The sequence below is a fragment of the Diuraphis noxia genome, unplaced genomic scaffold, assembly GCF_037042655.1.
Source record: "Diuraphis noxia isolate RWA-SAM2 unplaced genomic scaffold, SU_Dnox_SAM2 contig0003, whole genome shotgun sequence".
NCBI lineage: Eukaryota > Metazoa > Arthropoda > Insecta > Hemiptera > Aphididae > Diuraphis > Diuraphis noxia.
The window spans coordinates 20882281-20908853 of NW_028301713.1; the positions used below are offsets into that span (position 1 = coordinate 20882281).

The window sequence follows — 26573 nt, forward strand, 5'->3', positions numbered from 1 at the left end:
TTATATTGAGCTTAGTAGTGGCACAGGGGTAGGGTAATAATAATCTCATCTACACTTCAAATATATTTTATAAGTATTTAACTACTCTTAAAAATTAATTTAAGTATTAAAATACCTTTCCGAAAATATACTCCTAGAAATTAAGAGAAATTAATTAAATAAAAAATGTGAATATGTTGTCATTCAAAAATCAGAAATGTAAAAACTTAAAAAGTGATAACGATAAAAATTATCAAAATTATCAAAATTAATAAAAAATAATTAATATCGAACACTTAAATTGATTCTCTTATAAGTTATATATATATATATATATATATATATACAATAGCACGTCAATGCTGCATGTATTATATGAAAAAATTAATCCGTATCCCATTTTGACTCAATAAATGAGATGGGCAGGACCAGTTGTGCTCAACACAAAATTTGTATTCCAGAACAGTTTCACATGGGTCCAAATTGTACGCGCGCTTTTTCAGTGACATTTACATTTTACAATTAATTTAGTTCATACGCGCCAATCGTTGATGCCGCGATTCCCTCGCCACTATGGCGCGTATGAACTTAATCAATGGAAACTAAAAACGCGAGCTTTCGATACGTCACACATGATATGCGTTCATGTGAAACGGTCCTTAGGATCAGTACCTATTGAGTATACCAATTGTACTGGTATATGTTCATGTATATTAGGTATATATTATAAAATATGTACTAACAATTATTGAGGTTCATTGTATACAAATTGAAAATATTGACGAACAAATCGTTTTTATAAAAAATCTTAAATTATTTTTTATTTATGTAATAATATAATATCAGTTATATAGATCACTATGATGATACACTAAAAATATATTGCAATATAAAATAACATTATTATAATAGTAATTTATTTAATTTTAATTATATATTTTTTGTGTGTTAGATTATGACGATTATGTTATATGTGTATTAATAATGTTAACGTAAATTATATTACAATAAAAATATTGTAATATATTATGTGCTATTGCCTATTGAATAAAATGAATATTACTCTAAAAATTACCGAGCGCAATATTTGTCTATGAGAAGGTTATTTTATAGCGCAATTGATTAACTCCCAAATGAAATATTGTAATATTTACAAATAGATAAATTAATTTGAGTTTATGAATCTGGACTTTACCATATGGATAGAAAACAAAAATCACGTCTGCTTTATGCTTATTTCGCCACATTTCAAATTCTGAACAAATAGTAATTCTTTGCATTAATTTTGAAAATATAGGGTAAAGGGTAAAGCCATGCATTCGTTAAACAATAAAGTTTGCTTTACTTTGTTTATGTAGTAAGTACATCTAAAGATGTTACTACTAAATCATTGAACCGTATACAGGGTGATTCTTTTAAGTGGGTACACTAATTATCTCGAAAAGTATTTACTTTTTTCAAAATATTTTTTTATATGGTTTCAACTGTTTCAAGTTGTTAAAAAACCAACGTTTTCATTAAAAAATTATATTTTTAAACATTTTTTATCCTTATAATTTTTTAAGTTTTTTTACTTTTTTTTTTTAATGACAACATAGAGTTTTAATTTCATATTCCAAATCAGAATATTTTTCTAAGTATTTTGATTCATAAAAATCGAATTTAGGGCTAGTAGCTTTTAAGTTATATAACTTATAAGTAAAAAAAAAAATTAAAAACCCTAATTATAAAAAATAAAATAAATAAACTCAAACCCTAATTTCTTGTCAGGTGGTACTGCTGGGAGCCTTCCTTTTCTGTAATTAATGTTATTTTTTTTCTTTTTCTTTTTAAGTCACCACACTTACTTATTATACACTGTATGTATAAATTGTAAATACACTTTTATCTTCAATAAAAAAAAAAAAAAAAAAAACTTATAAGTATTTAAAGTTATCAGGTGCCCCTTGATATATTATTACCAATGGGTCACTTCCTAAAGACATCTGCATTCCAACCTTAAATAGCCTTGCCAAAATCGGCTGAGGGTGAGTTGCGGCCCAACCTTTCGTTTCCGGTGTTGGAGACCGGTGAATTCCGGCCCGATAATATTTTAGGTATAGGTTAATTGCGGCCCGAGTAATTATCATTACATATGTACTTTACTTGTATAATATATATTATATTATATACCTATTACTTATGTACCGTATAAACGAATAACGATAAACGAAATGTTCAATACGTATGGGAAGTTATATTTTTGTATAGGTATAATATGATAAAGATAATTATATCTATATGGTTTTATCTTATTATCTACCATATATGACTTACATTATGAATGCTTTGATTTTTTTTGGACATTATTATCATAATATATTACACCAATTATACTTTTATTTTTTTAATTATTTTTTTAAAATATTATGTCATAATATTAATATATTATATTATATTCTATAATTTTATGAATACTTTTATTTTATTTACGACCAATATTAATATAAGAACGACAATTTTATTTATACTAGAAAATACCTACATAATACTGTGATGATGTTTATATACTATTACTATATAAAGAGAAAGACATATAATATATATATGTAATATATACATTATTGTATGGCCTCAATTCGTACGTACCTTTCATAAATCCGGGCCGCAACTCGTACGTACCTCTCATAAACCCGGGCCGAAACTCGTACGTTATTTAGGGTTTGGGCCGCAACTCACCAACACTGCCAAAATCACCTACAAAAAAACACATAATCCTATAATCATCCAATCAAATTCCAGGTAATCCACCAAGGCGTCTGTAAAGGAACTGGTGTAGGGACCTACTCTCTCCTTAAATTCACTTTCCCACGGGGTGCCGTCATTGGGCGACTTCCCCTTCCTGCCAATCATCACCCTCACATTTACCTATTGTATTACTATAAATACAGAATATAAATATGTTTCATCAAATAAATAAATAACTATTATTCGAAAAAAAAAGTATTTAAAGTTTAGACGAGCGGAGTAGAGGACAAACATTTTGCAAGGTAACCCCGTACCACTCCACTCTGCCAATCTAAACTTTAAAGTTTAAATACTTATAACTCATAAACTACTCGTCCTAAATTCGATTTTTATGAATCAAAATACTTAGAAAAATATTCTGCTTTAGAATATGAAATTAAAACTCTAAGTTGTCATTCATAAAAGTAAAAAACTTAAAAAATTATAAGGATAAAAAATATTTAAAAATATAATTTTTTAATAAAAACGTTAGTTTTTTAACAACTTGAAACCATGTAAAAAAAATATTTTGAAAAAAGTAAATACTTTTTGAGATAATTAGTGTACCCACTTAAAAGAATCACCCTGTATACTGTAGTGAAGAAGAAAACTACGTATCTGTGGAGTAATTACGGGGGGGGGGGAGGGGATATTTGGGTATATCACATCTCCCATGATTTAAACCAAATTTAAGTACTTAAAAATATTGTTAAGATTAGGAATTGTAGGTATACTGTATTATATACGTTATATATAAATAGGTTAGATTATACTCTTCTATAATATGCTAGCTGTGCATATTGTGCATAGCTAAAATAATATTACTTCATAATAAATTCTAGCTAATCACTATTGCTCAAAAATATTAAAATATCTACGGCGTAACAAGGCAGTTTAGATGCCGAACGATTTTTAGAAATTATTTCGGGAACCTATGTATTTCACCGAGTTAAGACTTACCTACTACCAAAATTATAACCTTTTGAAGATTTATGATGCGTTTATACATGCACCTATGGGGATATGGATTACAATAATTATTTTTAAAAGTGCTTATATGAATAGGTATATAAACCAACTTTTTTTAACGGGGGAAGGGTTAAATGTTTCATTTTTATTTCTCTCCCCCCCCAAAAAAAAAAAAATAAATAAATAAAAAAATAATATTATATCACCAAATTACACCACTTACTTACAAACTAAAATTATATAATAAATTCAAATAATCCAATATTGTATATTACGTAGGTATTAAATGTACAGCAGGTAGATTGGGAGGCAGTTATAGACGTTATAGTGTAATCTGTAGTCTGTGTAACATAATATTAGGTAGAAGTTAACATTATAAATATAATATTATAGGAGAGAGGTATTGGCTATAAAATAATTGTATCATAATATCTAATATAGAATTCATATAAAATAAAACCAATGTTTAGTTATATAATATTAAATATTAACCAGAAAAGGTTACTGCGTAACAGATACGAAAGAATTGAACGTATTTACAAGTAAAATTATATTCTAAGATAAGTCTTTCAAGGACAAATTTATTTGATAAATGTATAGTTGTGTTTTTAATGTCTTACAATAATTCATAAGACTAGAACAAAGTATAGTCCACTAATTAATTGTTACAATTGAACAAATGTATAACTGTATAAGTCAATGTACTCTTTAAATTATTTATGTATTATGTAAGTTATTAACTATATCACATATCTATTACGTATTAAAATTATAATTAGGTAGGTATTTAAAGGTAAAAAATACAGACAACGGATGTAACTGATATAGTGATAAACAATTGATATCTAAATTGTGAAAAATATTAAATCCATGGTTGAATACTTAGCTACGCAGTCTTTTATTTATAGGAGATAGGACTGTGCGCCTGTGCTTATTGCTTAACCATCATAACCTACTATATATATAAAAAAAAAATACTACTATTAAAATTAAAAATTATAATTATTGACTATCGTAAAACATTTTGTGTAACCCTATAATATTATAACAAGAAATTATAGTTTTAACTATCTTTAAAACTTACACTATAATATATTTTCGTTTTTTTATTCAAATATTATAATTCGTAAGACGGAATAGAAAAGTAAGAAGGTCGTATAAGGACAATATGCATATTAATAAGAACCATAATCATATTCCAAAGTACTACTTACAATAAAAGGAAACTAACTATTGGGTAAGCAAAGGTAATGTTTAATTAACCTATAATTTAGTACCTATAATCATTATCGATATAAACATCATAAATATAAGCCTGAAGGTTATTGCAGGTTAATAGTTTAATACAGTTAAAACATAAGATCCGAGGGATTATTCCTAATTCCTATTGTTCCGATGAATATAAGTCGAGTGCACCTCGTCTTTAAGTATGTTAGGTATCTATTATTACTTATTTGTAATGGACGTATTAAATTAAGAGATTTTGATCAGTCAAATTCAAAGATAAGATATCTTATACGAAAACGATTTAAATCGGAGATGGTCTGTCAACAATGGCACAATTATCGTGAGTGGTGATGGTTGTGCCAGGGGTCAACGGTTTTAGGGGTCCCAACTCTTAATATATATTATACGATCTTCACTCTTCAGTAACAGCTGAATTGAATACAAACAAAATTATTAATTACTTTGCAGTTTGCTGCCATAAAAACAAGCAGAGTTAAATGGTATATTAGATTTTATAACTAATATTATTAATAAGGCATATCGTTTATCATTTTTATTAGTACGTAAGGGCCTCAGTCAGGACATTTTCACATAGGCCCTTTATTATCAAGTTACGCCACTATCAGCCAATTCATATTTTGGATATTATTTATTACTTAAAAGTTTATAAATAAGTACCTGCCTAAATAAATATTAACAGATGCTAAAAAATCATTATTCAGTTGTGGACATTGGTAAATCACCGGGATGAACCCAGACATTTCATGACGGATTTAGTGTTCAATTATAGATAATTAAAAATTGGGAAAATAAGTACAACCGTTTTTTCTGATGCAAGTGCATTATAGATATTGGACACTTGAATGGATGGTGTCAAATTCAAATTCAATGATATAATTTCATTGTATACAAAACACGATTCTAAACGGTTGGCGGGAACTATGTTTTTTTTTTTAGATATTTCGATGATAGTATATTATGAACTAAGTACTTAAATAAAAAACCTTTTTTTAAATTTCAATGCTGACTAAAAAAATTAAATATTTTATGTTTTTATATTTTTTACTACAATATAATAATTTGAAAATTTCAAATGCTTTTTAAAAAATGTCTAGATATATATATTGAGGTATAATGTATAATCTTTAATATTTTTAAACTATTATATTAAATTTACAAAGAATTTTGTATTAACTTTTTCAACTTTTTGACTAAACGGAAAACATTTTATTGACATTTATAAAAATAAAACACCAAAATTTCCAATGTCTACCTAATAATTCAAAATATGTTTAACATTTTATCGTGTACATAGGTGTGCGCAGACTTTGTCCTAAGGGACCCCACATTAAAAAGGTCTGAACCAACTATCAAAAACTCTTATACTAATTACTACTAATATGGTTGAATATTAAATTGTATATGTTATAAGGTACCTATTTAGCATGTACAAATCTAAAAATAATCTAGAATAGTATAGATATTAGATACCTATCTATTGTATTTATTAAAGAAAAAGCCAGAGGCCGCAGGAAGGGTAGCGGCCTACCCGGTAAATCATTACGTTTCTCAATGTAGAAATGACATGAGATATTATAATATACGCAATAGTAATCACCCACCTAATCGAAATAATTTCTCGTGTCAATATTTAATTTTCTAAAGTAATTAAATTGAAATTAGAAAATGTACATAGATATAATTTATAAATATATATTTTTATCTAATTGCCTCATAAAAATTGTTTGAAGTGGTAAGTTATCCGTTGTACATATTCAATTTTACCTACCTAAATTTCCATTTAAATATTTGAATACATTTTCCTCAGTTATAATAATAGAAATAGTATTTTTTATGTTTATATACAGTATGTTCACGCTAAGAAGTACTAAATATTTCAGTGTTCTATTACCTTGTATTGAAATGGGTTTATCGCTGAATGACATATATAGTACTATAGTAGGTACTTGGATAAATTTAAAATTTTTAATATTGTCGATACGCTCATTTGCAATACAATTTAATTTTTTTTTTAATAGTAACATCAACTTTTTTTACATATCTATTCGAATGAAGTATTATTTTCTAAACAATTTATGTAATGAAAATTTTTTCTAATTACAAAATTGGTACCTATATGAAATTTAACAATGAAATTTGTTTTTTAAGAAATTTAAACTAAATTCAACTTATTGTTAATTATTATAAAAAAAAAATAGTTATTAGTATCTAATATTGTTAAATACCTGTTTGCACACGCGTAAAATATAAATAAATACTTTTTTATTGTAATTTACTCATTGTAATTTTTTTCATCCATTCTTCTGAGATAAGATATCTAATTGAATAAGTTTTTAGTTTAAATTTCTTCAAAAACAAATTACTCGTAAATATTAAATTTCATATGCCAATTATGTAATTAGAAAAAAATACTTTATCCGAATATCTAAAAAAAGTTGGTGTTACGATTTAAAAAAAAGTAAGTTGTATTGCGAATGCGTATAAAGAAAGTGTTAAAAATTTGAAATTTATCTAAAAATGTGTATTCAAGCACTATATTATGTCATTCAGCGGAAACCATATTTCATTACTAGGTAATCTAACTGAAATATTTAGTGGTACCTCTTAGCGTGAACATGCTGTAATTCTGTATGTTTAAAAATCGATCACCATCAGCGCAATTAACGAGCACAGCTTATAACACGCGAAATCAATGGAGCCAGTTGTTGATTTGATGTGTTACCTTTTTTCTACCTCATATTTTTCATAATTTTTCTTTTTTTACCTGTGATTTTCGGCGCAATTGATATATAGGTACCCGTAAAATACTTAGATCAAGTTAATTTTTAATGTCATAACGATCTATGAATAAACCTAGAACTCTAACTGTTTGATCTGAACTTAATTTAGTACATTTATCGCTGCGCTGAAATCTAAAATATATAAACACCGTGCTTAATCACTAATCCGTAATAGGCAGTAGCCAGTAGGTATCTACCGACTACCATAGCATATTTTAACATACAAAGTACGGGGCACTAGTGTCCCCCAGTGATATTTTAATGCTACCCACTGGTGGGTGATCGTGCCACACTGCCACTGACTAATACATTCTCATAACGACCGATAGGTACCAATGTCAATTATTATGTATAGAATATATGTATAAAGAACATAAAACTATTTTAAGCTTTCGACTCTTGTATAGTTTATCGCATACTATATAATAAACAATAATAATATTTTATTGAATGTAGAACATGTCACATGCTCACAACTATTTTGTCGGAATTGTTTATATTATACATATACCTATTGATAATATAAATTATACGAATAGATATAGTTGTACTGATGTAGTACGAAAATAGTACACGTAATTTTGACAATGCTATCAATTTCTTCGGAAGTCGTCGATCGTCACCGTAAATTGAAGGTTGGGTGGGAATAAGGTGCTATATTACAACATTTCTAATTTTCTACATATTTTGAATTTTCGTCCTGTACTCCTGATGAAAGACAGGCGAGGCGACCATACACTGTATAGGTAAATTGTATACTACTTTTATACAATTGTTTAGAAGTATTCATATTTCATAGCATTGTTCTGTGATTGAAATATCAAATACTTATAATACTCGTCCAGGGCCGGATTGGATAGTCTCGGCCCTTCGAGAAATATTTTTCAATCGGTCCGTAATTTGCTATAAAAGCCCATATTGGACGAATTTTAGTATTAATAAATAGTAATGATCTTATCCTGTTTGTTGACTGTATACCTAGTGTATACTATTATAATATAGCTGTCATTAAAATGCTAAGTTTCTGGAATCTAAAGAGAAAAGAAGGAAACTACCTGACCCAGAGCTATACCAGAATCAAGAATTTATACAAACATTTTTTTCCATAGATTCAAACATATAATTTTAAATTTTAACACGTATTTTTTTAAATACAGATACTGATAGAAATGTATATACTCTGTTCTACTTATTTTATCAGAGTTTTATTATTGAAAAATCGGTTATTTTGATATAATAATAATATCTCAAATTCTCAATAAATAAACCTATATACAACTTGTAGATGTATTTTTCAGTAGAGTACAGTTAATAAACCTATATCAAAATTGTTGAGATAGGAGAGTTGTTTTTCTTTCTTTTTTTTTTTTTTTTTTATTAAGAGAAAAGCCTCGATAACGTGACCATTGGCTTATTTTTACATCAAATGACGACTTAAATTAAATTGTACAGTTCAGTATCTTTCAAAAATAAAATTATGTTTTGGGTGGATTTTTCGTCAGGGCCCAGTGCGTCGTGAAGGTGTTCCGGTATGTTGAATTTTTGTCTTGCCTCTTTTGTGTCTCTGCATTCGGTGATAATATGTTTGATTGTAGATGTAATTCCGCATGTAAGGCATATTTTTGGTGGCTCCTTTTTCATGAGGTGACCATGTGTGTAATGCGTATGACCTATTCTGAGGCGATTTAGTACGACTTCCTCTCTTCTTTTGAGCGACATAGGGTTATTCCATTTTTCGATAGTTCTTTTTATCTCATTTAATTTACTATTCATTTTGAGCCATTCTTTTTGCCAGATATTTTTGATTTGGTTGTATATAATTTTTTTAGTATCTTTGTCGGATTTAATATTCCACACAGTTAGTTGATGTAGATTATTGGCTTTTTCCTTGGCAAGTAAGTCGGCTCTTTCATTACCAGGTATTCCGCAGTGCCCGGGAATCCATGCGAAGATTAAGTTATCGTTAAATTTATTAGTCAAGTTAATTATTTTATTAGTTATAACATTATTGTTATTAATATTACTAAGACTAGCTAGAGTGCTCATGGAGTCTGTAAAAATTATGTACTTATTATTATGCAGGTTGGCACTTATTATATAGGATAGTGCTTTATATATAGCTAGTGCCTCAGCTGTATAAATGCTACAATTATCCGACAACCTTTCAGAAAGTTCGGTTTGTAGGAAAACTGCAGCAACACCCACCCCTTTGTCTGTTTTTGAGGCGTCGGTATATATATGTATGTGGTCTGGTAAAGTGTTTATTAATTCATAGAATGCATTTTTGTATGTAAGATTTGTGGTTTCTTTTTTGTTGTAAATCGCTATTGACATGTCAAACGAGTACTTTGTCGTTGTCCATGGAGGTTTTACTGGTATTTCTCTAGTCAATATATTACTTATTTCTAGTTTTAGTTCTCCCTCTTTTTCTTTTATTCTTTTGTACATAGGTTGTATTAATTTTTTGTTGTTGTTAAAGGTATTTTCGAATCTGTTATTGAATACTGTGGAATACGTTGGTTTGTTCGGGTCGGTTGCTATTCTTACCGCGTATTGCAACATCAGTTGATTTCTCCGATTATTAAGTGGTTGTTCTCCTGTAATGTTGAGTATGCTGTTTATGGGACTACTTCTAAATGCACCAGATGCCATTCTTAGGCCAGCATTATGGATAACGTCAAGCATTGTCAGTGCTGAGTTTTTCGATGTCATATATAAGGGGGATCCGTAATCCAAAATTGATCTGATTAGTGAATTGTAAATGTTTATTAGGGTTTTAGAGTCTGCTCCCCATTTCGTACCTGAAAGTGCTTTGATAATGTTTAGTCTTTTTTTGGCTTTGTCTTTTAGCTTTTTTATGTGTGTGGTCCAGGTAAGTTTTTCATCGAAGGTAAGACCTAATATTTTTAAGTGTCTTGTGTAGGGAATTATTTTGTTGTCCATTTTTAAAGTTGGTTTTTTTTTAATTTTTTTGTGTGAAAATATTATGAACTGGGATTTTTCTGGTGCAAATTTGAATCCTGTATTTTTGCTCCAATCGTGTAACGAGTTGGTGTATTTCTGTAATTCTTTTCCTAAAGTGTCAATACATTTGTGTCGAAAGAAAATATTGCTGTCATCCGCATATATTGTAATTTTTCCAGGGGTGGGTATAAGTTTAGATAAGTCATTTATTGCAATTAGAAATAATTTTACACTTATGGAAGAGCCTTGGGCAATTCCGTTATTCAGGTTATATAAGGATGAATGATGTCCATCAACAGCAACTTCGAATGTTCGGTCAATAAGGAAATTATGTATGAAATATAAAATGTTACCTTTAACGCCCCAGTCTAGTAAGATTGATATAATTCGGTATCTCCATGTCATATCGTACGCTTTTTGTATATCGAAGCTTACCAGTCCCATGTATTGTTTGCATGCAAATGTTTCACATATTTCTGTATCAATGTTTACAAGGCAGTCGTAGGTCGATCTGTTTTTTCGAAATCCAAATTGTTCTTCGGCGAGAAATTTATTTTTTTCTAGAAACCAATTAAGTCGAACGCTGACTATTTTTTCGAATATTTTACTCATTGTGCATAGCAGCGATATAGGCCTGTATCCTTGTACTGCGAATTTATTTTGGTTAGGTTTATGAATTGGGATAATGGTAGCTTGTTTCCATTTTTTTGGGAACTTGTGTTGTGTCCACATTTTATTAAATATTTTGAGTAATGTAATTTTTCCTATTTCGGGTAGATTTTGTATAAATATGAAGGGGATGTCATCGGGTCCACAACAGTTGCTCTTATGTTCATTAATAATGTTGTCGAGTTCTTTTCTTGTTATTTTCAAATTTAGGTTTGGTGTATCAATATGTTCAGCAGTGGTTAGTTCCTTAACGTTTATATTTTGTTTTTCGAATTCGGATTTGTACTTTAAGAAATTTGGATCAAAGTTGTTATCATCGCTTATTTCCTGAAAGTATTCACCTAGTGCGTTTGCTATTTCTAACGGTTCTGTAATAATGGATTTATTATTATTAGTTCTGAGTAATTTGATATCCGTTGATTTTTGAACTCCTTTTATTGATTTTACTTTGTTCCACACTATATTAGGATTTTCAAGGCAGGTAATTGATGACGTAAAAGAGTTCCACGAGTTTGTTTTACAATTTTTTATAATGTATTTAGCTTTAGCTCTTTGTTTTTTAAGTTCAATTAGGTCGATTATGCTTCTGCTTTTTCTAAATTTATTTAAGGCTTTGTTTTTGATTTTAATTATGTTTTTACATTCTTCCGACCACCATGGTACGGGCTTTTTGGTTCCGCTGTATTTATTTTTTTTTATTATATTCATTCCAGTGTTATGTATTATTTCTGTAAAGGTATCAACTATTTCGTCTATGTTATTATCATCCATTGGGAGGCATTTTTCAAGTTCAGAATGAATTGTATTTGAAAATAATTCCCAATTAGGTTTTTTTAAGTTCCATTTCTCTTTGGTTTTATATATTAAGGTAGAGTCTCTGTTATGGATATTAATGATAATAGGCCAGTGGTCACTGTTATATAATTCTTGTTCCACCGTCCAATTCAGATTGGTTGATATATTTGCAGATGAAAAGGATAGGTCTATGGCCGATACTGATCCATTGGCGGTATTAAAGTGCGTAGGGCTTCCGTCGTTAAGTAGTGTGATATAGTTATGGTCAAGCATTTTTTCTATTTTTTTTCCTCTACTATCAATATGCGTGCTTCCCCATAGAGTGTTATGACTGTTAAAATCACCGGTTAGTATATAGGGTCGTGGTAATTGATTAATTATATTTTCTAGATTTTCGATTTCAAAATCATGTTGGTTTGGAAGATATATGTTACAAATAGTTATTTTTTCTTTTATGTGAACAGTTATTGCTGTAACTTCGAAGTCGGAGGTGATTTTAATTTCTTCGGAAGGAAAGGATGAGTTTGCGTAGATTGATGCGCCTCCGCTGGCTCGACCTCTGACAGAACGGTTTTTTGAATAACCGAGGTAACCTTTAAGTTCTGCGATGTGGGTTTCGGGGAAATTTGTTTCTTGTAAGCAGATTACCAAGGGAGAGTATTTATGAATTAATCTTTTGAGATCGTCAATTTTTTTGTAGAATCCATTAATATTCCATTGTAGTATATTATTATGATCTGTATTGGATTTATTTAATGTAATTTTATGCATGCTAATTAATAATTATTTTGTTTGGTATGGATGTGGGTATAAGTTGATTATGAGTGTATTTGGGTATATATATGTATATATATGTGTGTGAGATATTGTTATTTTGATAGAGTTAATGGCTTTACTGATCGGTTGGGTTATCATTGGGTAATGAGTGGCCTTCCGTATTTAAGGTAGTTGCTACATTGTGTTCTAGATTAATTGATTCAAATAGTTTGTTTGATAAGCGCGTTAATCGATTTTTCAAACCTTGCGATTTAATTAACGGCCTGACCAACTCAATTGTGTTTAGTAAAGTTTTGGTATCTGTTCCGTATTGTTTACAGATATCGATAGGGTCTGAGTTACCTTGTATATTTATTATTATGTTCTTAAGTTGATCGAAATCTATATCTATGTCTTTATTATTATCAAATAAATTTCTGGCAGGTTCAATATGAATGTTTATATTTTCGATGAGTTTTTCTGTTGAATTTGATCTTATTACTGTTTTAGATTTTTTGATGATTTGATCTTTTTGGATTTTTGTTGCAGTAGATACAGTAATAGTTTGTTTTTTTTCATCGGTGGTTTTTGTGCCGGTTAAGTTAATTACACTAATTGGTTCCTGCGTGACGTTGGAAGTGGTGGAGTTTGATGCCGCTCTTTTAATACCTCCTTTATCGGTTGTTGTCGTGGTCTGGTCTATTTCCATTTCTAAATTGTCATTATTAATTAGGTCATTATTTCTTGTATTTTCCTTGGGTGTATTTGAGTCTGTGTTATCTATAAAATTAATGAGGTCAGTAGGTTCACTACAATCTTCAATGTTGTCGGTCTGTGATTCAATGCTAAACGGGCATTTTGAGGCTACATGGCCGGTCATCTTGCAGCTGAAACACGTTACTTGATCGTCGGAAATGAATATACGGTGATTTGTTCCGTCATAGTTTATGAGTATGTCGCTAGGCATTTTGGGTATATCTTCGGCTTTAACAAATAGTTGTCTTCTAAAACTAAGTATGTGGGTATATCCCTCAAGTTGTATACCGGCTCTGAGGCAGGTGATAGGGCTAGAGGGGATAATATTATGGTGACGTAATGCTTCTAATATGATACTATTAGGGATATTATTATATACATTTGCCAGTATGAATCGCTTATCTGGGTTATATAAGTGGCGAATAAGAATAGATTTATTTTGTATTTCGATTGTCTTATGTTTAGTTATTAGCTCGTTAACTAATTCTTTGGAGTTAAGGAAGATGCAAAATCTTTTTTTTGAAATTCTGGAGACGGAGATTATATTTTTGGGTTCAACGATGTCCCCAATCTTTTTAATGTATTCTATTTGGGACACTTCATCTACTGCATCGAATACAATGGCTTGTTCTTTTTTTGGATATGAGCTGTTGCCTAATGTTTCGGCGAATGTAATTGTTGGATTGAAGGTGGTGGTGGTGGGCGATGGTTGGAGCTGTTGTTTCTGTTGGTTGGATGATATCATATTATTTTTGATTGAATTGGTTGTAGCTTTTGAATTTTGAGACGGATTGCCATTTGATTGTGGAATTTTTGAGATATTAACCTGTAGTTTGTTAGGAGTTGTTCTAGTAGGTGGGGATGTGTGCTTCGGTGAAGCGGAGGTTCCTTTGATAGGAGGGGGCGTACGATGAGTGAGACTCATTTTGTACGGAGGTATATGAAATTATAATTACGTTATTTAATTCCTTACCTTGACCCGTACATGTTGGTTTTATTTGTGGAAAAATCTGATAAACCGTCGTGATGTAGATAACGCACTAAACTTTACTATACACGACTGTCGCTATCGGAGTGTGCCACGGGACTGGTTTTTCTTTCTATAATGTTCCTCTGGTAGACAATTTTATTGAAGTGCTACCCAGAGAAAATTACTTAAAATATGCTCTGCCGACTACTACCTACCTACCTATTATCTTGTATCAGTGCAGATTATCTTGATTCTGGATAATACCACCCGGTTATAGTCAATCTCGTTTTGCTAAGTGGTTTTTAATTTTTATAGATTCTGAGCGGAGCGATGAATGTATTGATTTTACCATGACGTGTGTTTTTATTTATTTTTTTTTTTTGTGCCTGTCATCACGTTTTGGGGCAGTAAAATGGCTTCGATTTTTGACTTCAGTACCTCGTTCGATCAGAAAGTGAATCTAGTTGGTACTTTAGGGGGTCAAAAGTGAAAAATTCTTAATACTTTTCTAAATAATCGAGAAAAACAAACTAAAAATTAAGGGAAAAACTGGAAATTTTACGCACACTCATTTTTCGACAAAGTCGATTTTGGTTTATGATGTAATTTTAAAACAAATGACCATAGATACATGAAATTTTAACCGAATGTTTATATAAGTATATTCTATCCACCATGCAATTTTCAAAAATTTTCGACTTAAGGTAAACTATTCATAGGCATTTGAAATTTTCGACAATTATTAGTTTTTTTAAAATTAATATTGCTAAAAATGTATTTGTTAGGCAGAAAAGTTTAAAAATTTAATACAAGGCTCTTAACATATTGTTACAATTGCAATTGAAAAATAAAATAAATTCATAGTCACAATTCTTTTTTATAAGCATTCAGTTTGAATTTTGTCAAAATACGTAAAAATCATGAAAATTCACAAATTATTTTAAGCTAGAAATTCATAAAATATTTTCTTTTTAAATCTAAGATTTAAAAATTTAATACAAGATTCCTTACAAGTTTTTCAATCTTTATCACAAATAAAAAGTCCACCAGAAATTCAAATTAAATTTTTATGAGCATTTGAAATTTAAATTTTTACAACATTGGATTTTCACTTTTAGCGATTTCCTTATTTTGGTGTAACTCTAAAACAAATGACCGCAGATACTTGAAATTTTGACAAATGTTTATATTGACATTTTATATATTTGATAAATTTTTCAAAATATTTAGATTTGTTTTGAGGTGTTTACTGACATTTTAATTTTTCAACTTTTTTAGTTTTTTTTTCTATAAATATCGATAAAAAATTATTTGTTCGGTAGAAAAGCTTGAAAATTTAATACAAGGCTTCTAACACATTGTAACAATAGCAGTTGAAAAATAAAATTAATTCATTTAGAAAAAATTCTTCAATTTACAACTTTGTGATTAGTTTCTGGTACCTAATTACTAATTTTAATCTAGTTTTTTTGATTTTAATTAGAAAATGAAAACTATATGGACTTGAAATATTCATAATAGCGTTTATTAAACATAAAAAAGTTATTTTTGATTATTCAAATAAAATACATACATGCAAGGTTAGTGACCTACCCAATGACATACTCTAAGACAGTAGAACAAATTTTCTAGTTTTTATAGCTATATTTGCAAAGAATAATTTTTATACATTCTAAAAGAGTGTATACTGTATATTCTACTTACATTTTGAAATCAGTTTTATAATTGCATTGTCATTCTTGGTTTAGTAACATGGGTAGGAATTTCCTACTAGGAAATAAGATATTTAAAAATTCTAATTTAATCATATTGTATCCATGCAAAGTGTAATTTATTATAGTCTATAGACTTTAATTTACCTACTTACAGTAATGTTGTATAAAGTAAGGTGTATAGTGTATATACACTATATTTTTTTTATCAATTATTTAAATTTTATTCAAGGTTAGTAATTTACAATCAAATTATTAGACTACCATAACAAGCATTTTACAAACCTAGATATTCTTCTGAAACAAGAGATTTTGGATTAATCGATAATAAATAGCTGAATCAAATGATTAATTCTCCAACACTTGTTTCATTTCATTGAATTTTGATAGTCGTAAACACTCTTTATGAAGGAACTGAAGACAATGTACTCATAAAATGTATGGTAGCTTAGGTAAAATTAAAAAAATTTAATCTTTAGAGTTATTGAATGGAAATTACTAAAAATAGTGAAACAATTTTAGAACTAGAAAAATTGAAGAGGAACAAATATCTTTTTAACCATAATACCATCATTTCCAGAAATACTGATATATTACAAAATAAGTTAAGAAGAGTAGTTAATGCATAAAAACATACAATTGAATAAGTATCTCCTCAGTTTATTAATGAATAAACAGTTAACGCAGACATAATTATAACAGTCAATTAGAATTTGCATTTACTAATACTTCACGAATGTCCTTAAAAAATTGATTAAAGTAATGCAGATTGTGTCTGAAAAAAACAAATAATTAATTTTTTTGTAATTCATATTTAGGTTGATGTTTTTTCAATATACTTACATCATCAATAACATAGAACCTAGAAGTTCATTTGAGACCAGTAGATGATGAATGTAAGATCTAGTATGTTTCTTACACGTCAAACACTTACATGAATCTTTTATTGGTATAAATTTCTCAAAATGGCTAAATTTATTTCATTCCAAATCACACAAATAGATAAGTTTTATGTCATATTATTTTACTAAAAAGTTTTTAAAAAAATAGTACATTACCTTGTATCTGTTAAGCATATTTCATAGTCATTCAAATTGTCTACATTTTTATCAGTTTCACAATTTGAAATATCCATAACAATACTTTCATTTCTGGAAGTAAAAGCAATACATATTTGAATATATTCATTAAAATGAATAAACATGATTAAAATCAAACTGAATCTCACTTATATTTTAAATTGTAATTAAATATTAAGGCCGAATTGCGTTCAGTTGTGATGTATGGGAAAGATGAGTCAAACATGTCCACTCCACTGTTTATAAGATCAATTATTAAATTAGGAGTCCAGGTACCAAATATAATTTTCATTTTATCATATGGAAGGTATTCCTTTGTTAAATAAAATATTCGTAATTATACAAGTATACAGCGTGTTCACGCTAAGAGGTACCACTAAATATTTCAATTAGATTACCTTGTATTAAAATGGAGTTTTTGCTGAATGGCAGATTGTACTTAAATACACATATTTAGATAAATTTCAAATATTTAACACTTTCAATATGCGCATGCGCGATACAACTTACTTTTTTTAAATGGTAACACAAACTTTTTTTTTACATATTCGGATAGAGTCATTTTGTCTAAACAATTTTTATACAAACATTTATTTCTAATTTCAAAATTGGCATATGTAATTTAACGATGAAATTTAATATTCATGAGCAATTTGAAATTATTAAAACAATTATTACAAGTCAGTGAAAATAATTTATAAAATAAATGTATAATGAACAGGATATTTTATTTTCTTAATTATTGGCAAATGCGTCAAAGTTATTTTTACTATCTTATCTGTGATGTACAAATAGCTATTTAACAATATTAGATACTAATAAGTGACAATAAGTTGAATTTGTTCAAATTTCATCAAAAACAAATTACTCATAAATATTAAATTTCATCGTTAATTTACATAGCCAATTTTGAAATTAGAAAACAAATGTTTATACAAAAATTGTTTAGATAATAATACTCTACCGAATATGTAAAAAAGTTGGTGTTACCATTTAAAAAAAAGTAAGTTGTAACGTGCATGCGGCGCATATTGAAAGTGTTAAAAATTTGAAATTTATCTAAAAATGTGTATTTAAGTACAATCTGCCATTTAGCAAAAACCCCATTTCAATACAAGGTAATCGAACTGAAATATTTAGGTATCTATAGGATTAATAGGATTAAAGCTGGGTCCACACGATGATAGTTACTCTCGCAAGAATCGCAATCGTGATAGTGCTATCGAATACTATCGACGTGTGAACCTGTCAGTAGTAACTATCGACCTATTGTGAGAGCAACTCTCGCACTATCATACATGCGCGATAGTTGAGAGCTACTATCACGATAGCGACTCTTGCGAGAGTAACTATCATCGTGTGGACCCGGCTTAAGGTACCTCTTAGCGTGAACACACTGTATATGAAATTTAGTTATGAAAATAAAGAAGTATTTTTTGTTAAAAGTACCATTGTTTTATCAATAATGGGTAGAATAAGGTCACTAGGAATTTCTTCAACAATGGTTCCATCAGTGAAAAATCCATCAAATAGAAATCCTAATAAATCCTTATGATATTCTGATAGAAATGTTGCTGATCGAATTCTTTCTTGAACATTATAACCACCTTGGATTGGAGCAATCACACAACTTTGTTTAAGTACCTAAAAACAAACATTAGGATAATACGATATACAATTTTTGAATAAAGTTGTTATCCTATTTTTCCATATACAAGCTATTCACTAAGCACGTTCAGTGTTCACTTCAATATTTTCTTGATGAAGAATTTATTAAAATCCTGATTTTTTTCAAGTAACTATACTTACACCATATTTTTTTAAACAATTAAATTTTATCATACTACTATTGGCGCAACTAAGCATTTGAACAAGAGGGTGCTCAAGCTTAAGGTTTTTTTTGTTACTTAATGGGACCTAACTTTTTAAACAATTTCTTAGGGTGCTAAGGACCCAAAGCACCCCTCCCCCTAGTTGCGCCAATGTATACCACTTAAATAGTGAACTGTGTTATTTCAAATGGACTAAGATGATTTGCACTATGAAATATTAACATATTATAATAATCGTTAAGGTTATTTTTGTATTAGGTAACTGAACTATAAATTTTGTAATTTGTACATTTAAATTACTCAGAAAATACTCATCTAAATATTTTGATTTGAACACATTAACATGTTCAAAAATATATTCTGCCTAAAACTTCACAATAAATATAGATGGTTCTCATTTGAAAAAATTAAGTTAATATAACCTTAAGATACTCTTTAGATGGTATAAAAAAATCTTAGTATCTAAATATTCAGTAACTTAAATATTTTAAAAATCAGAATTTGAGAATAAATAGATAACATTCAAAATATTTACAAGCATACATATTATACAAAAAAAAAACTATAGTTAGGATAAACATATTTTTAAATTGAGTAAAATACGAAAAGTAACTAATACATTTAGTTATATAAAAAAAAAATTATCTTTTAAAATTCTATAATCAAAATATATATTTCCCAGGCAATAAAAAATGATAGACGATTTTATAATTATGATTTCTAAAAAGACAATTCATGTAAAGAGAAAGTATCTGAATCAATATGTTTACATAATATGGTCAATGCTATTTTTTATTTGATTATTTTTAAGGTTTTTAGATAAGATTAATTGATTATGAGACCTTGAATTCTGATATTCTAACTCAACAACAAACTACCGCAGTCAGTGTAATGATTGTAATACAAACAGTCCAAATTGAGATAATTTTGGCGAAATAATAGTAATATAATATCCATATATTATAGGAAACATTCTGTATAAAGTACAAAATTTTAGAATAGTTTTAGCAAATTATAATAAGAGTTAAAAAAGTATTATTAAATAACTAGTTAGCTTTATTATAGATAACTGTTTCAACTGTTAAGTTACTATACCGAGTAAAATATTTATAAGTAAACAAATTACAATTTCATAGTAATAAACTAATAACATATTACCAATATGTTTTGTATTATTATCTCATTGAATAAAAAGAAAGAAAATAAACATTTTGTAATAGGTCATAAAACAATATTGCTTTGTAATTATTTTTCTAAGAAATACAATAACTACATACATTATTTTTTTTTTTCATCAAAATGATTAAAAATGTATTTTCTTAAAATCAAATTATTTTATTCTGATTAGTATATTTCAATGCATCTTTCTATAATAAATCACTTTAACAGAAGAATGATTAATTTTTGTTTTAATTATCTTTTAATTAGGTTTGACAAAATAAAAAGAATAAAGGTTAGAAACAATGGAAACTAATATGGTTTAGTTACAAATGATAGAGTATGATAATGCACATAACAATGCTATGAATGTGGCTTGATGAGGTGTGGTCATACACTCAATGTGCGGAAACACACGAGTGTACGTATCGACTTTAGTTGCTAGCACCCGGATGTGTGACCACCCGGGATTTTTAGAAACATATCTTTACCACACATACACAAACCTACAAATAAAGTTAACAAAAATAACCCCTACTGTACCACCACACACTCAATGGCCTATGTTTCAGTGGGTCCCTTCCTAATAAAAAAAAAATGAAACAGTGTACAACATTGTCCTGAAACCATCAAAAGCATATGTCTATACACTGTTCAGCAAGAAAACATACTGATTCTGTGCCCCTATCCCCGCTATCGAAACCAGTTCCTCTATAGTTTGGTAATACGTGGGTATGCAGGGAAGAACCAAATTGGTTGAGCCGAAGTGCAAACAAAGTATAGGTGCCTATTTTATACAGGTTTTAGTATTTTTTTTTGACAAACACATAATACAAAATTATTTAATGAAAATATAGTATTTTTTTATGAAATAATCAAATAGTAAATATTAATGCATAATACTATACATGTATTACACATAGGTATCCTAGGATACATACATCATTATAAATAAATGCAATTAATTTTATCACAATGGCTGATGTAGGAGTAAGTAATCAGTTGTAATTTGTGGCTAGATGTGATATTGTATTCACAATGTTGCATCTGGCAATGCTGTAGCGGAAATAAGTGAGTTTATGGAATTATATTTGAGTTTGAACTAAAACTACTGTTTATTATAAAGGCATTAAGGAAAAATATTATTATTCATATTCATTATAATAATGATACCTATATGGCTATATATTAAAATGTGTAGTATTAAAATTATTTTACATTCAGGACTCAAGAAGATTTGAGGTGGGCAAAGCTCTCTTAAGCTCCTTTCCTATTTACGTCCATGATATCAAACCAAAACAAATCAAAAATTTCTATTGAAATGAAAGAAAATATAAATAGCAAACATCTATTCTTAACCTTTATACAATTTTCAGCTTAGTACCAAAACAATTAAAATTTTGTTTTAGTAAAATGTTATTATTAATTATAGTATAATATGATATAAGACTACATGTATTGGGAAGTGTAGAGGCTACCTTCCAGGTAATTCATCGCTATATCTACATCAAAATATTGAGCTATATTCATAGCTCCATCCATTGTATATAGAGATGTTCCCATTGGGTATACTTCATATAAGCTGTATACTCTCAAGATATGTTTACAAAATTATTATGTGTACATACAGCACTATACAGTAGTATTTTGGCTTAGTAATTTAGTATACTCTCAAAAACATTTAAAATATTTTATTAAAATATTTTAAAATATATATTATTTAAATTTTGTGAAATACTCCTTTTTAGTACATATAATAAAATATGCAATTACTATTTAATATCACAATTTCAAAAACATACATGCAACTTCAAGGAGAACAGAACCCAGTCACCCTAGTTATTGTTATTTATATTCATGAATTGTACATGCAATATTAGAAAATCAAGTTTCCTTAAGAATATTAATTTTTATAAATAATTAAGTACTCACTTCTGATTGGTGATGCCGTTCCAAACAACTCTTAAAAAGTCTATTTGAAATATTAACTGACTTTTCAATAGCTGAATGTGAACTATCCAAATTAATGTCTGAAATGCTTAGGGTAACATACATAGTGGGTTTGAATACTTCTATGATGTCCATATACCTAAATACAACATATTTTAATAAAATGTATAATATATTACATAATAATATTTAAAATTATTATATAGCAATGTTATAAATTAAATTTGGGTCTTATTGTAATATAAATTATTATTTGAAATGATTAACCTAAGAAAAAAAAAGATGCAAATTGTTTGTTTACATGATAATAGAATAGATATGAATTAAATTTAAAGCAAAAAGAAACACACACACACATATATATATATATAACTACTTTTAATCTTTTAAATTAAATTAAAATAGATAAATTGTTTATTATTGACATAATAGGAAGGTATTCAATTTTTTAATAACTGAAATCCTATTTACTTTTCATAGTTAATTAATTGATTTCCACTTTTGGTTTTTATAGCAACACTATCTTTTTTATTGTAACCTTGTGGGGTATTCACCGCATGGTCATTTATTGAACAGCATGACAAGTATTTCTGAAAAATGTAAATTTAATATTTATCACTGAAATAATATTTAAAAATCGAACATTTAAATACAAATTCTGAAAATAAATTATTTTATACTAATGGAAAATGGACAAAATGCTATTCTGTTTTTTTGGGAATGTTATTTTAATGAAATTAATAAAATATTACTGTTGTGATACTAAAAATACAACCTAATAAAATTTAATAAAATACTCTCTATGGAGTAGGTAGTATTAAATTAATACATTACAATTTTATAATTAGCCATAATATTCAGGTTTTATACATTTTTTTTTACTACAAAATTGTTAGTATAAGACTGAAATTCCAAACATTATTCAATTGTGTAATTTAATCAGTAGTTTTTTATTTTTTTTTTTGTGGTAAAGCAATAACTATGAGTGGGTGATTACAACTATTAAAATTCCTGCAGAAAAATATAATTGTCAAAATGTCAAACCACCTCTGCTCATACCCTGAGTCGAATAATTTATTAAAATTACAAAAATTGTTGAAATTGAGATTCAAAATTAAATCAAAATTTAGATCATTAATTTTGAATGTCTAAATAATAAAAACTCTAAGCAACAATACATGAATGTATAATTATAATTGCAGTGCAACAACATATCCTAGTTATTTGCATGTGTATCGAAAAAAAATATTAGTGAGCAGTGTAACTAATTAATTAATTAAAATATACCTCAAGACCAACAAATGAGTTAAGACCGCGTTTAAACTCTTTTAATGGCTGGTAGAAATTCAGACATGTTGGTAATGGGAAATTGAACAATGCCTGATCATCAGGCACAATTTTTTCGAACACTTCTCTCGATATGTATGGCACACTTCCATACTATAAAAATCAAACCAAAAATATATATACAAATTAATTTAATAGATTGGCCTTTTTTACTTTGGTGTAAAACATGAATGCCGGAGTGACGACTTTAGAATTTGAGTGTTTCAGTGATCCTAGTCTGGGTCCGTTTGTCGATGGTATGCCATTGGATCTGTTGCCTGAGACAACCAAAAACTGTGTTGAATCCATTGTTGACGTTCCAAAAAAAAATGACTACCTAAGGCGGGACCAGAAATGTTAGGTATGAAATATTATTATATTCAAAATTGTTGAATAAAACCAACAGCGACCACAAACAGAACGTTCGAAGAAATTTAATTACTCAAAATTCAAATTCAAACAATTCCAAAATTTTTGATAATTCACATGTTGACATCGCCACTCATAGTCAATCGTTATCAGTTTTCCGGTAACATTTTGTAAGTCAGTATATCCCATAGACCTATAAAAGAATGGACCGCGCATAGAGAGAGATCCGTGAATCAAAGATATGTGCGAGAGAGAAAGGGCTATGTTAGAAATACCAAAGACAATATAAGCAAAAATATATTAATTAGTCTTTGAAATATTTTATTTTCGTGCCATTACATAATATTATTATTATTGAACTATTGAAGTAGTTCTATTTCTGTATACCAGTATACCTGTATTGTTTTGGGCAGTATTATATTTTAATCTAGTATGTTTGTAATCTGTGAATATTTCAAGATTAAGGTAAGTTACTTACCAGTTACTACCACTATAATTATTATATTATACGCTATATTATATTATTATAAATTATAATGTATATTATCACAAAAGTAAGTAAAAATGGTACTTTATTGTTTAGTTATAATAATAGTTTATTTAAAAATTAACATTTTATAAACTTAGTCAATATATTTTTTAGTTTCATAACAGAATGCTAGGATGGCACAAACCAACTCTCATTATTAATGGCTAATAACCATTTGCTTTTAAACTCTTCATTTGTAGGAAACCTATATGGATTAAAAGGTAATTTATTTATGAACTTGATATAATATGTGTATCATTTTTAATTATAATGTAAACCTTACTTATATTACAGGTAGTACTTACTTGTGGAACTTTATGTCAGAATTTTTGGAATGTTTGGTTTTACAGCTTCTCACAGAGCACATAAAAACCATTTTAATTTTAAAATTTAAACTTTATAATTCAAAAAATAAGTTTTAACCAAATAAACAAAATGCTATAACGCGGGGAATGATTTTAAAATGTTATCATTCGTTGGTTGTCGTTATCATTAAAAAAATATATAAATATTCAAGGACGATAAAATATTTTGGTTGGAATGTCTTTGGAAATTCTAACATAAGTCTGTCTCTCTCGCATTGCTTAGTTCACGGTCAACTAGCCAGGTAATAATTATGTATACACCACCTGAGAGGGTAACAATTCCAAGGGAGTGGCCGTGGATTATTAAAATAATAAGAGACTACTAAAGGTAAAAGTTGGGCGTGGACACCAAATAACATTATGTAACAATGGGGGATTAACTGAACATTTAGGGAAACAGATCGATAGGCGTTCCATGTCCTCAGGACGTTAGACACGACTATGGGATAAGAATTCCAAGAAACGATACCCAAATTAGGAATATACTGTCATAATAATAGATACAGTATTATCAAGCATGCAGCTGCACGGGATGTGTACTGATCTCATATGTGGGCGGGTGGCATTTCCGTCAGTTTAGATGATTATACCACATCCGTGAGAACAGCGACAAGAGCAAGTAGACTATGGGGAGTAGAGGGTAGCACTATATAAGAGACCCCGAAACGGCCTGTATTCAGACGCGACTTGACCAGACTAGCCAGAGCACCTTCACGCCAGTCTGTTGTTTAATTTAATTCATTGGACTTAGAAAATTTCTTATAAACAATATTTTGAACTTGGAAACTACCATTCGAGTCAAACCGAATTTATTCTATCATTCAGAATACTTAACTTACATTCAGCTTTCATGTTATAAATAAATATATGTTTTACCACAATAATGAATAAATAAACAATTAATCTAATTAAGAAGAATTCTACGTTGTGTAATTAACTCAAGAGTCACCTTCCAAACATCATCCTTGACTACTGATACCTGTAGGCGACGTGATCACTACATCTGGCGCAGTCGAGTACGGAACCCTAAGAACATCAAAAAAAAAATTCAAGAGGAGAAAAAGCAGAATTTTTCGCAAAATAATAAATTTTTTCGAAAATTTTGAAAAATTCCACAACTTCGAGTCAAGAATTTCACGGAGGCAGTTCGACAGAATCACCGTTGGGGAACTGATCACTTTCCAACAACTCCGAGGGTCAAAAGAATCTACGTAGAGGTCAACAGTCGATAGCGCAGGAAAATCAGCTTCAGTCAAGATGAATCAAAATACGAAGACGACAGTATTGTGAGTTATAATTTTTGTGTAGTTTTTAAGAAAATGTTTTTGTAAGCTTTGTGGGGTCGCGTCTCCTTTAGGTTTTTTAGGATCTATCGTATAAAACACTTTTGGTGTGTGCACCTACACCACCATTAGAACATTAAATTCATAAATATATTATTTTTATATATAAATATAAATTAAATGATAAACTCAGATAATATATATACGTTTAATGAATATTATTGATTAATAATATAATAAAATAAACAGGCACAAATAAAACCTAGGTAAAATAAAATAAAATAAAAAGATAACGTTATAACGAGAAATAATTTAATG

The 26573-nt window shown here is 28.5% G+C and overlaps 1 protein-coding gene and 1 long non-coding RNA gene across 2 annotated transcripts; one reads left to right on the plus strand and one right to left on the minus strand.

Moving 5' to 3' along the window:
* Positions 1 to 17003: 17003 nt before the first annotated feature.
* LOC107163739 (queuine tRNA-ribosyltransferase accessory subunit 2) lies at positions 17004 to 24170 on the minus strand. The gene is made up of 10 exons (XM_089222692.1): positions 24152 to 24170; positions 23884 to 24046; positions 23671 to 23823; positions 22855 to 22973; positions 22366 to 22522; positions 18893 to 19087; positions 17593 to 17756; positions 17423 to 17515; positions 17208 to 17333; positions 17004 to 17139 (listed from the first exon to the last, which is right to left on the minus strand). The coding sequence occupies exons 2-10, from the start codon at positions 24016 to 24018 to the stop codon at positions 17067 to 17069; spliced, it is 1215 nt and encodes a 404-aa protein (XP_089078818.1). The 5' UTR covers positions 24019 to 24046; positions 24152 to 24170; the 3' UTR covers positions 17004 to 17066.
* Positions 24171 to 24733: 563 nt separating this feature from the next.
* Positions 24734 to 25043, plus strand: LOC149057024 (uncharacterized). The gene is made up of 2 exons (XR_016190830.1): positions 24734 to 24828; positions 24902 to 25043. It is a non-coding gene; the product is annotated as an uncharacterized LOC149057024 (long non-coding RNA).
* The last annotated feature ends 1530 nt before the right edge of the window (positions 25044 to 26573 follow it).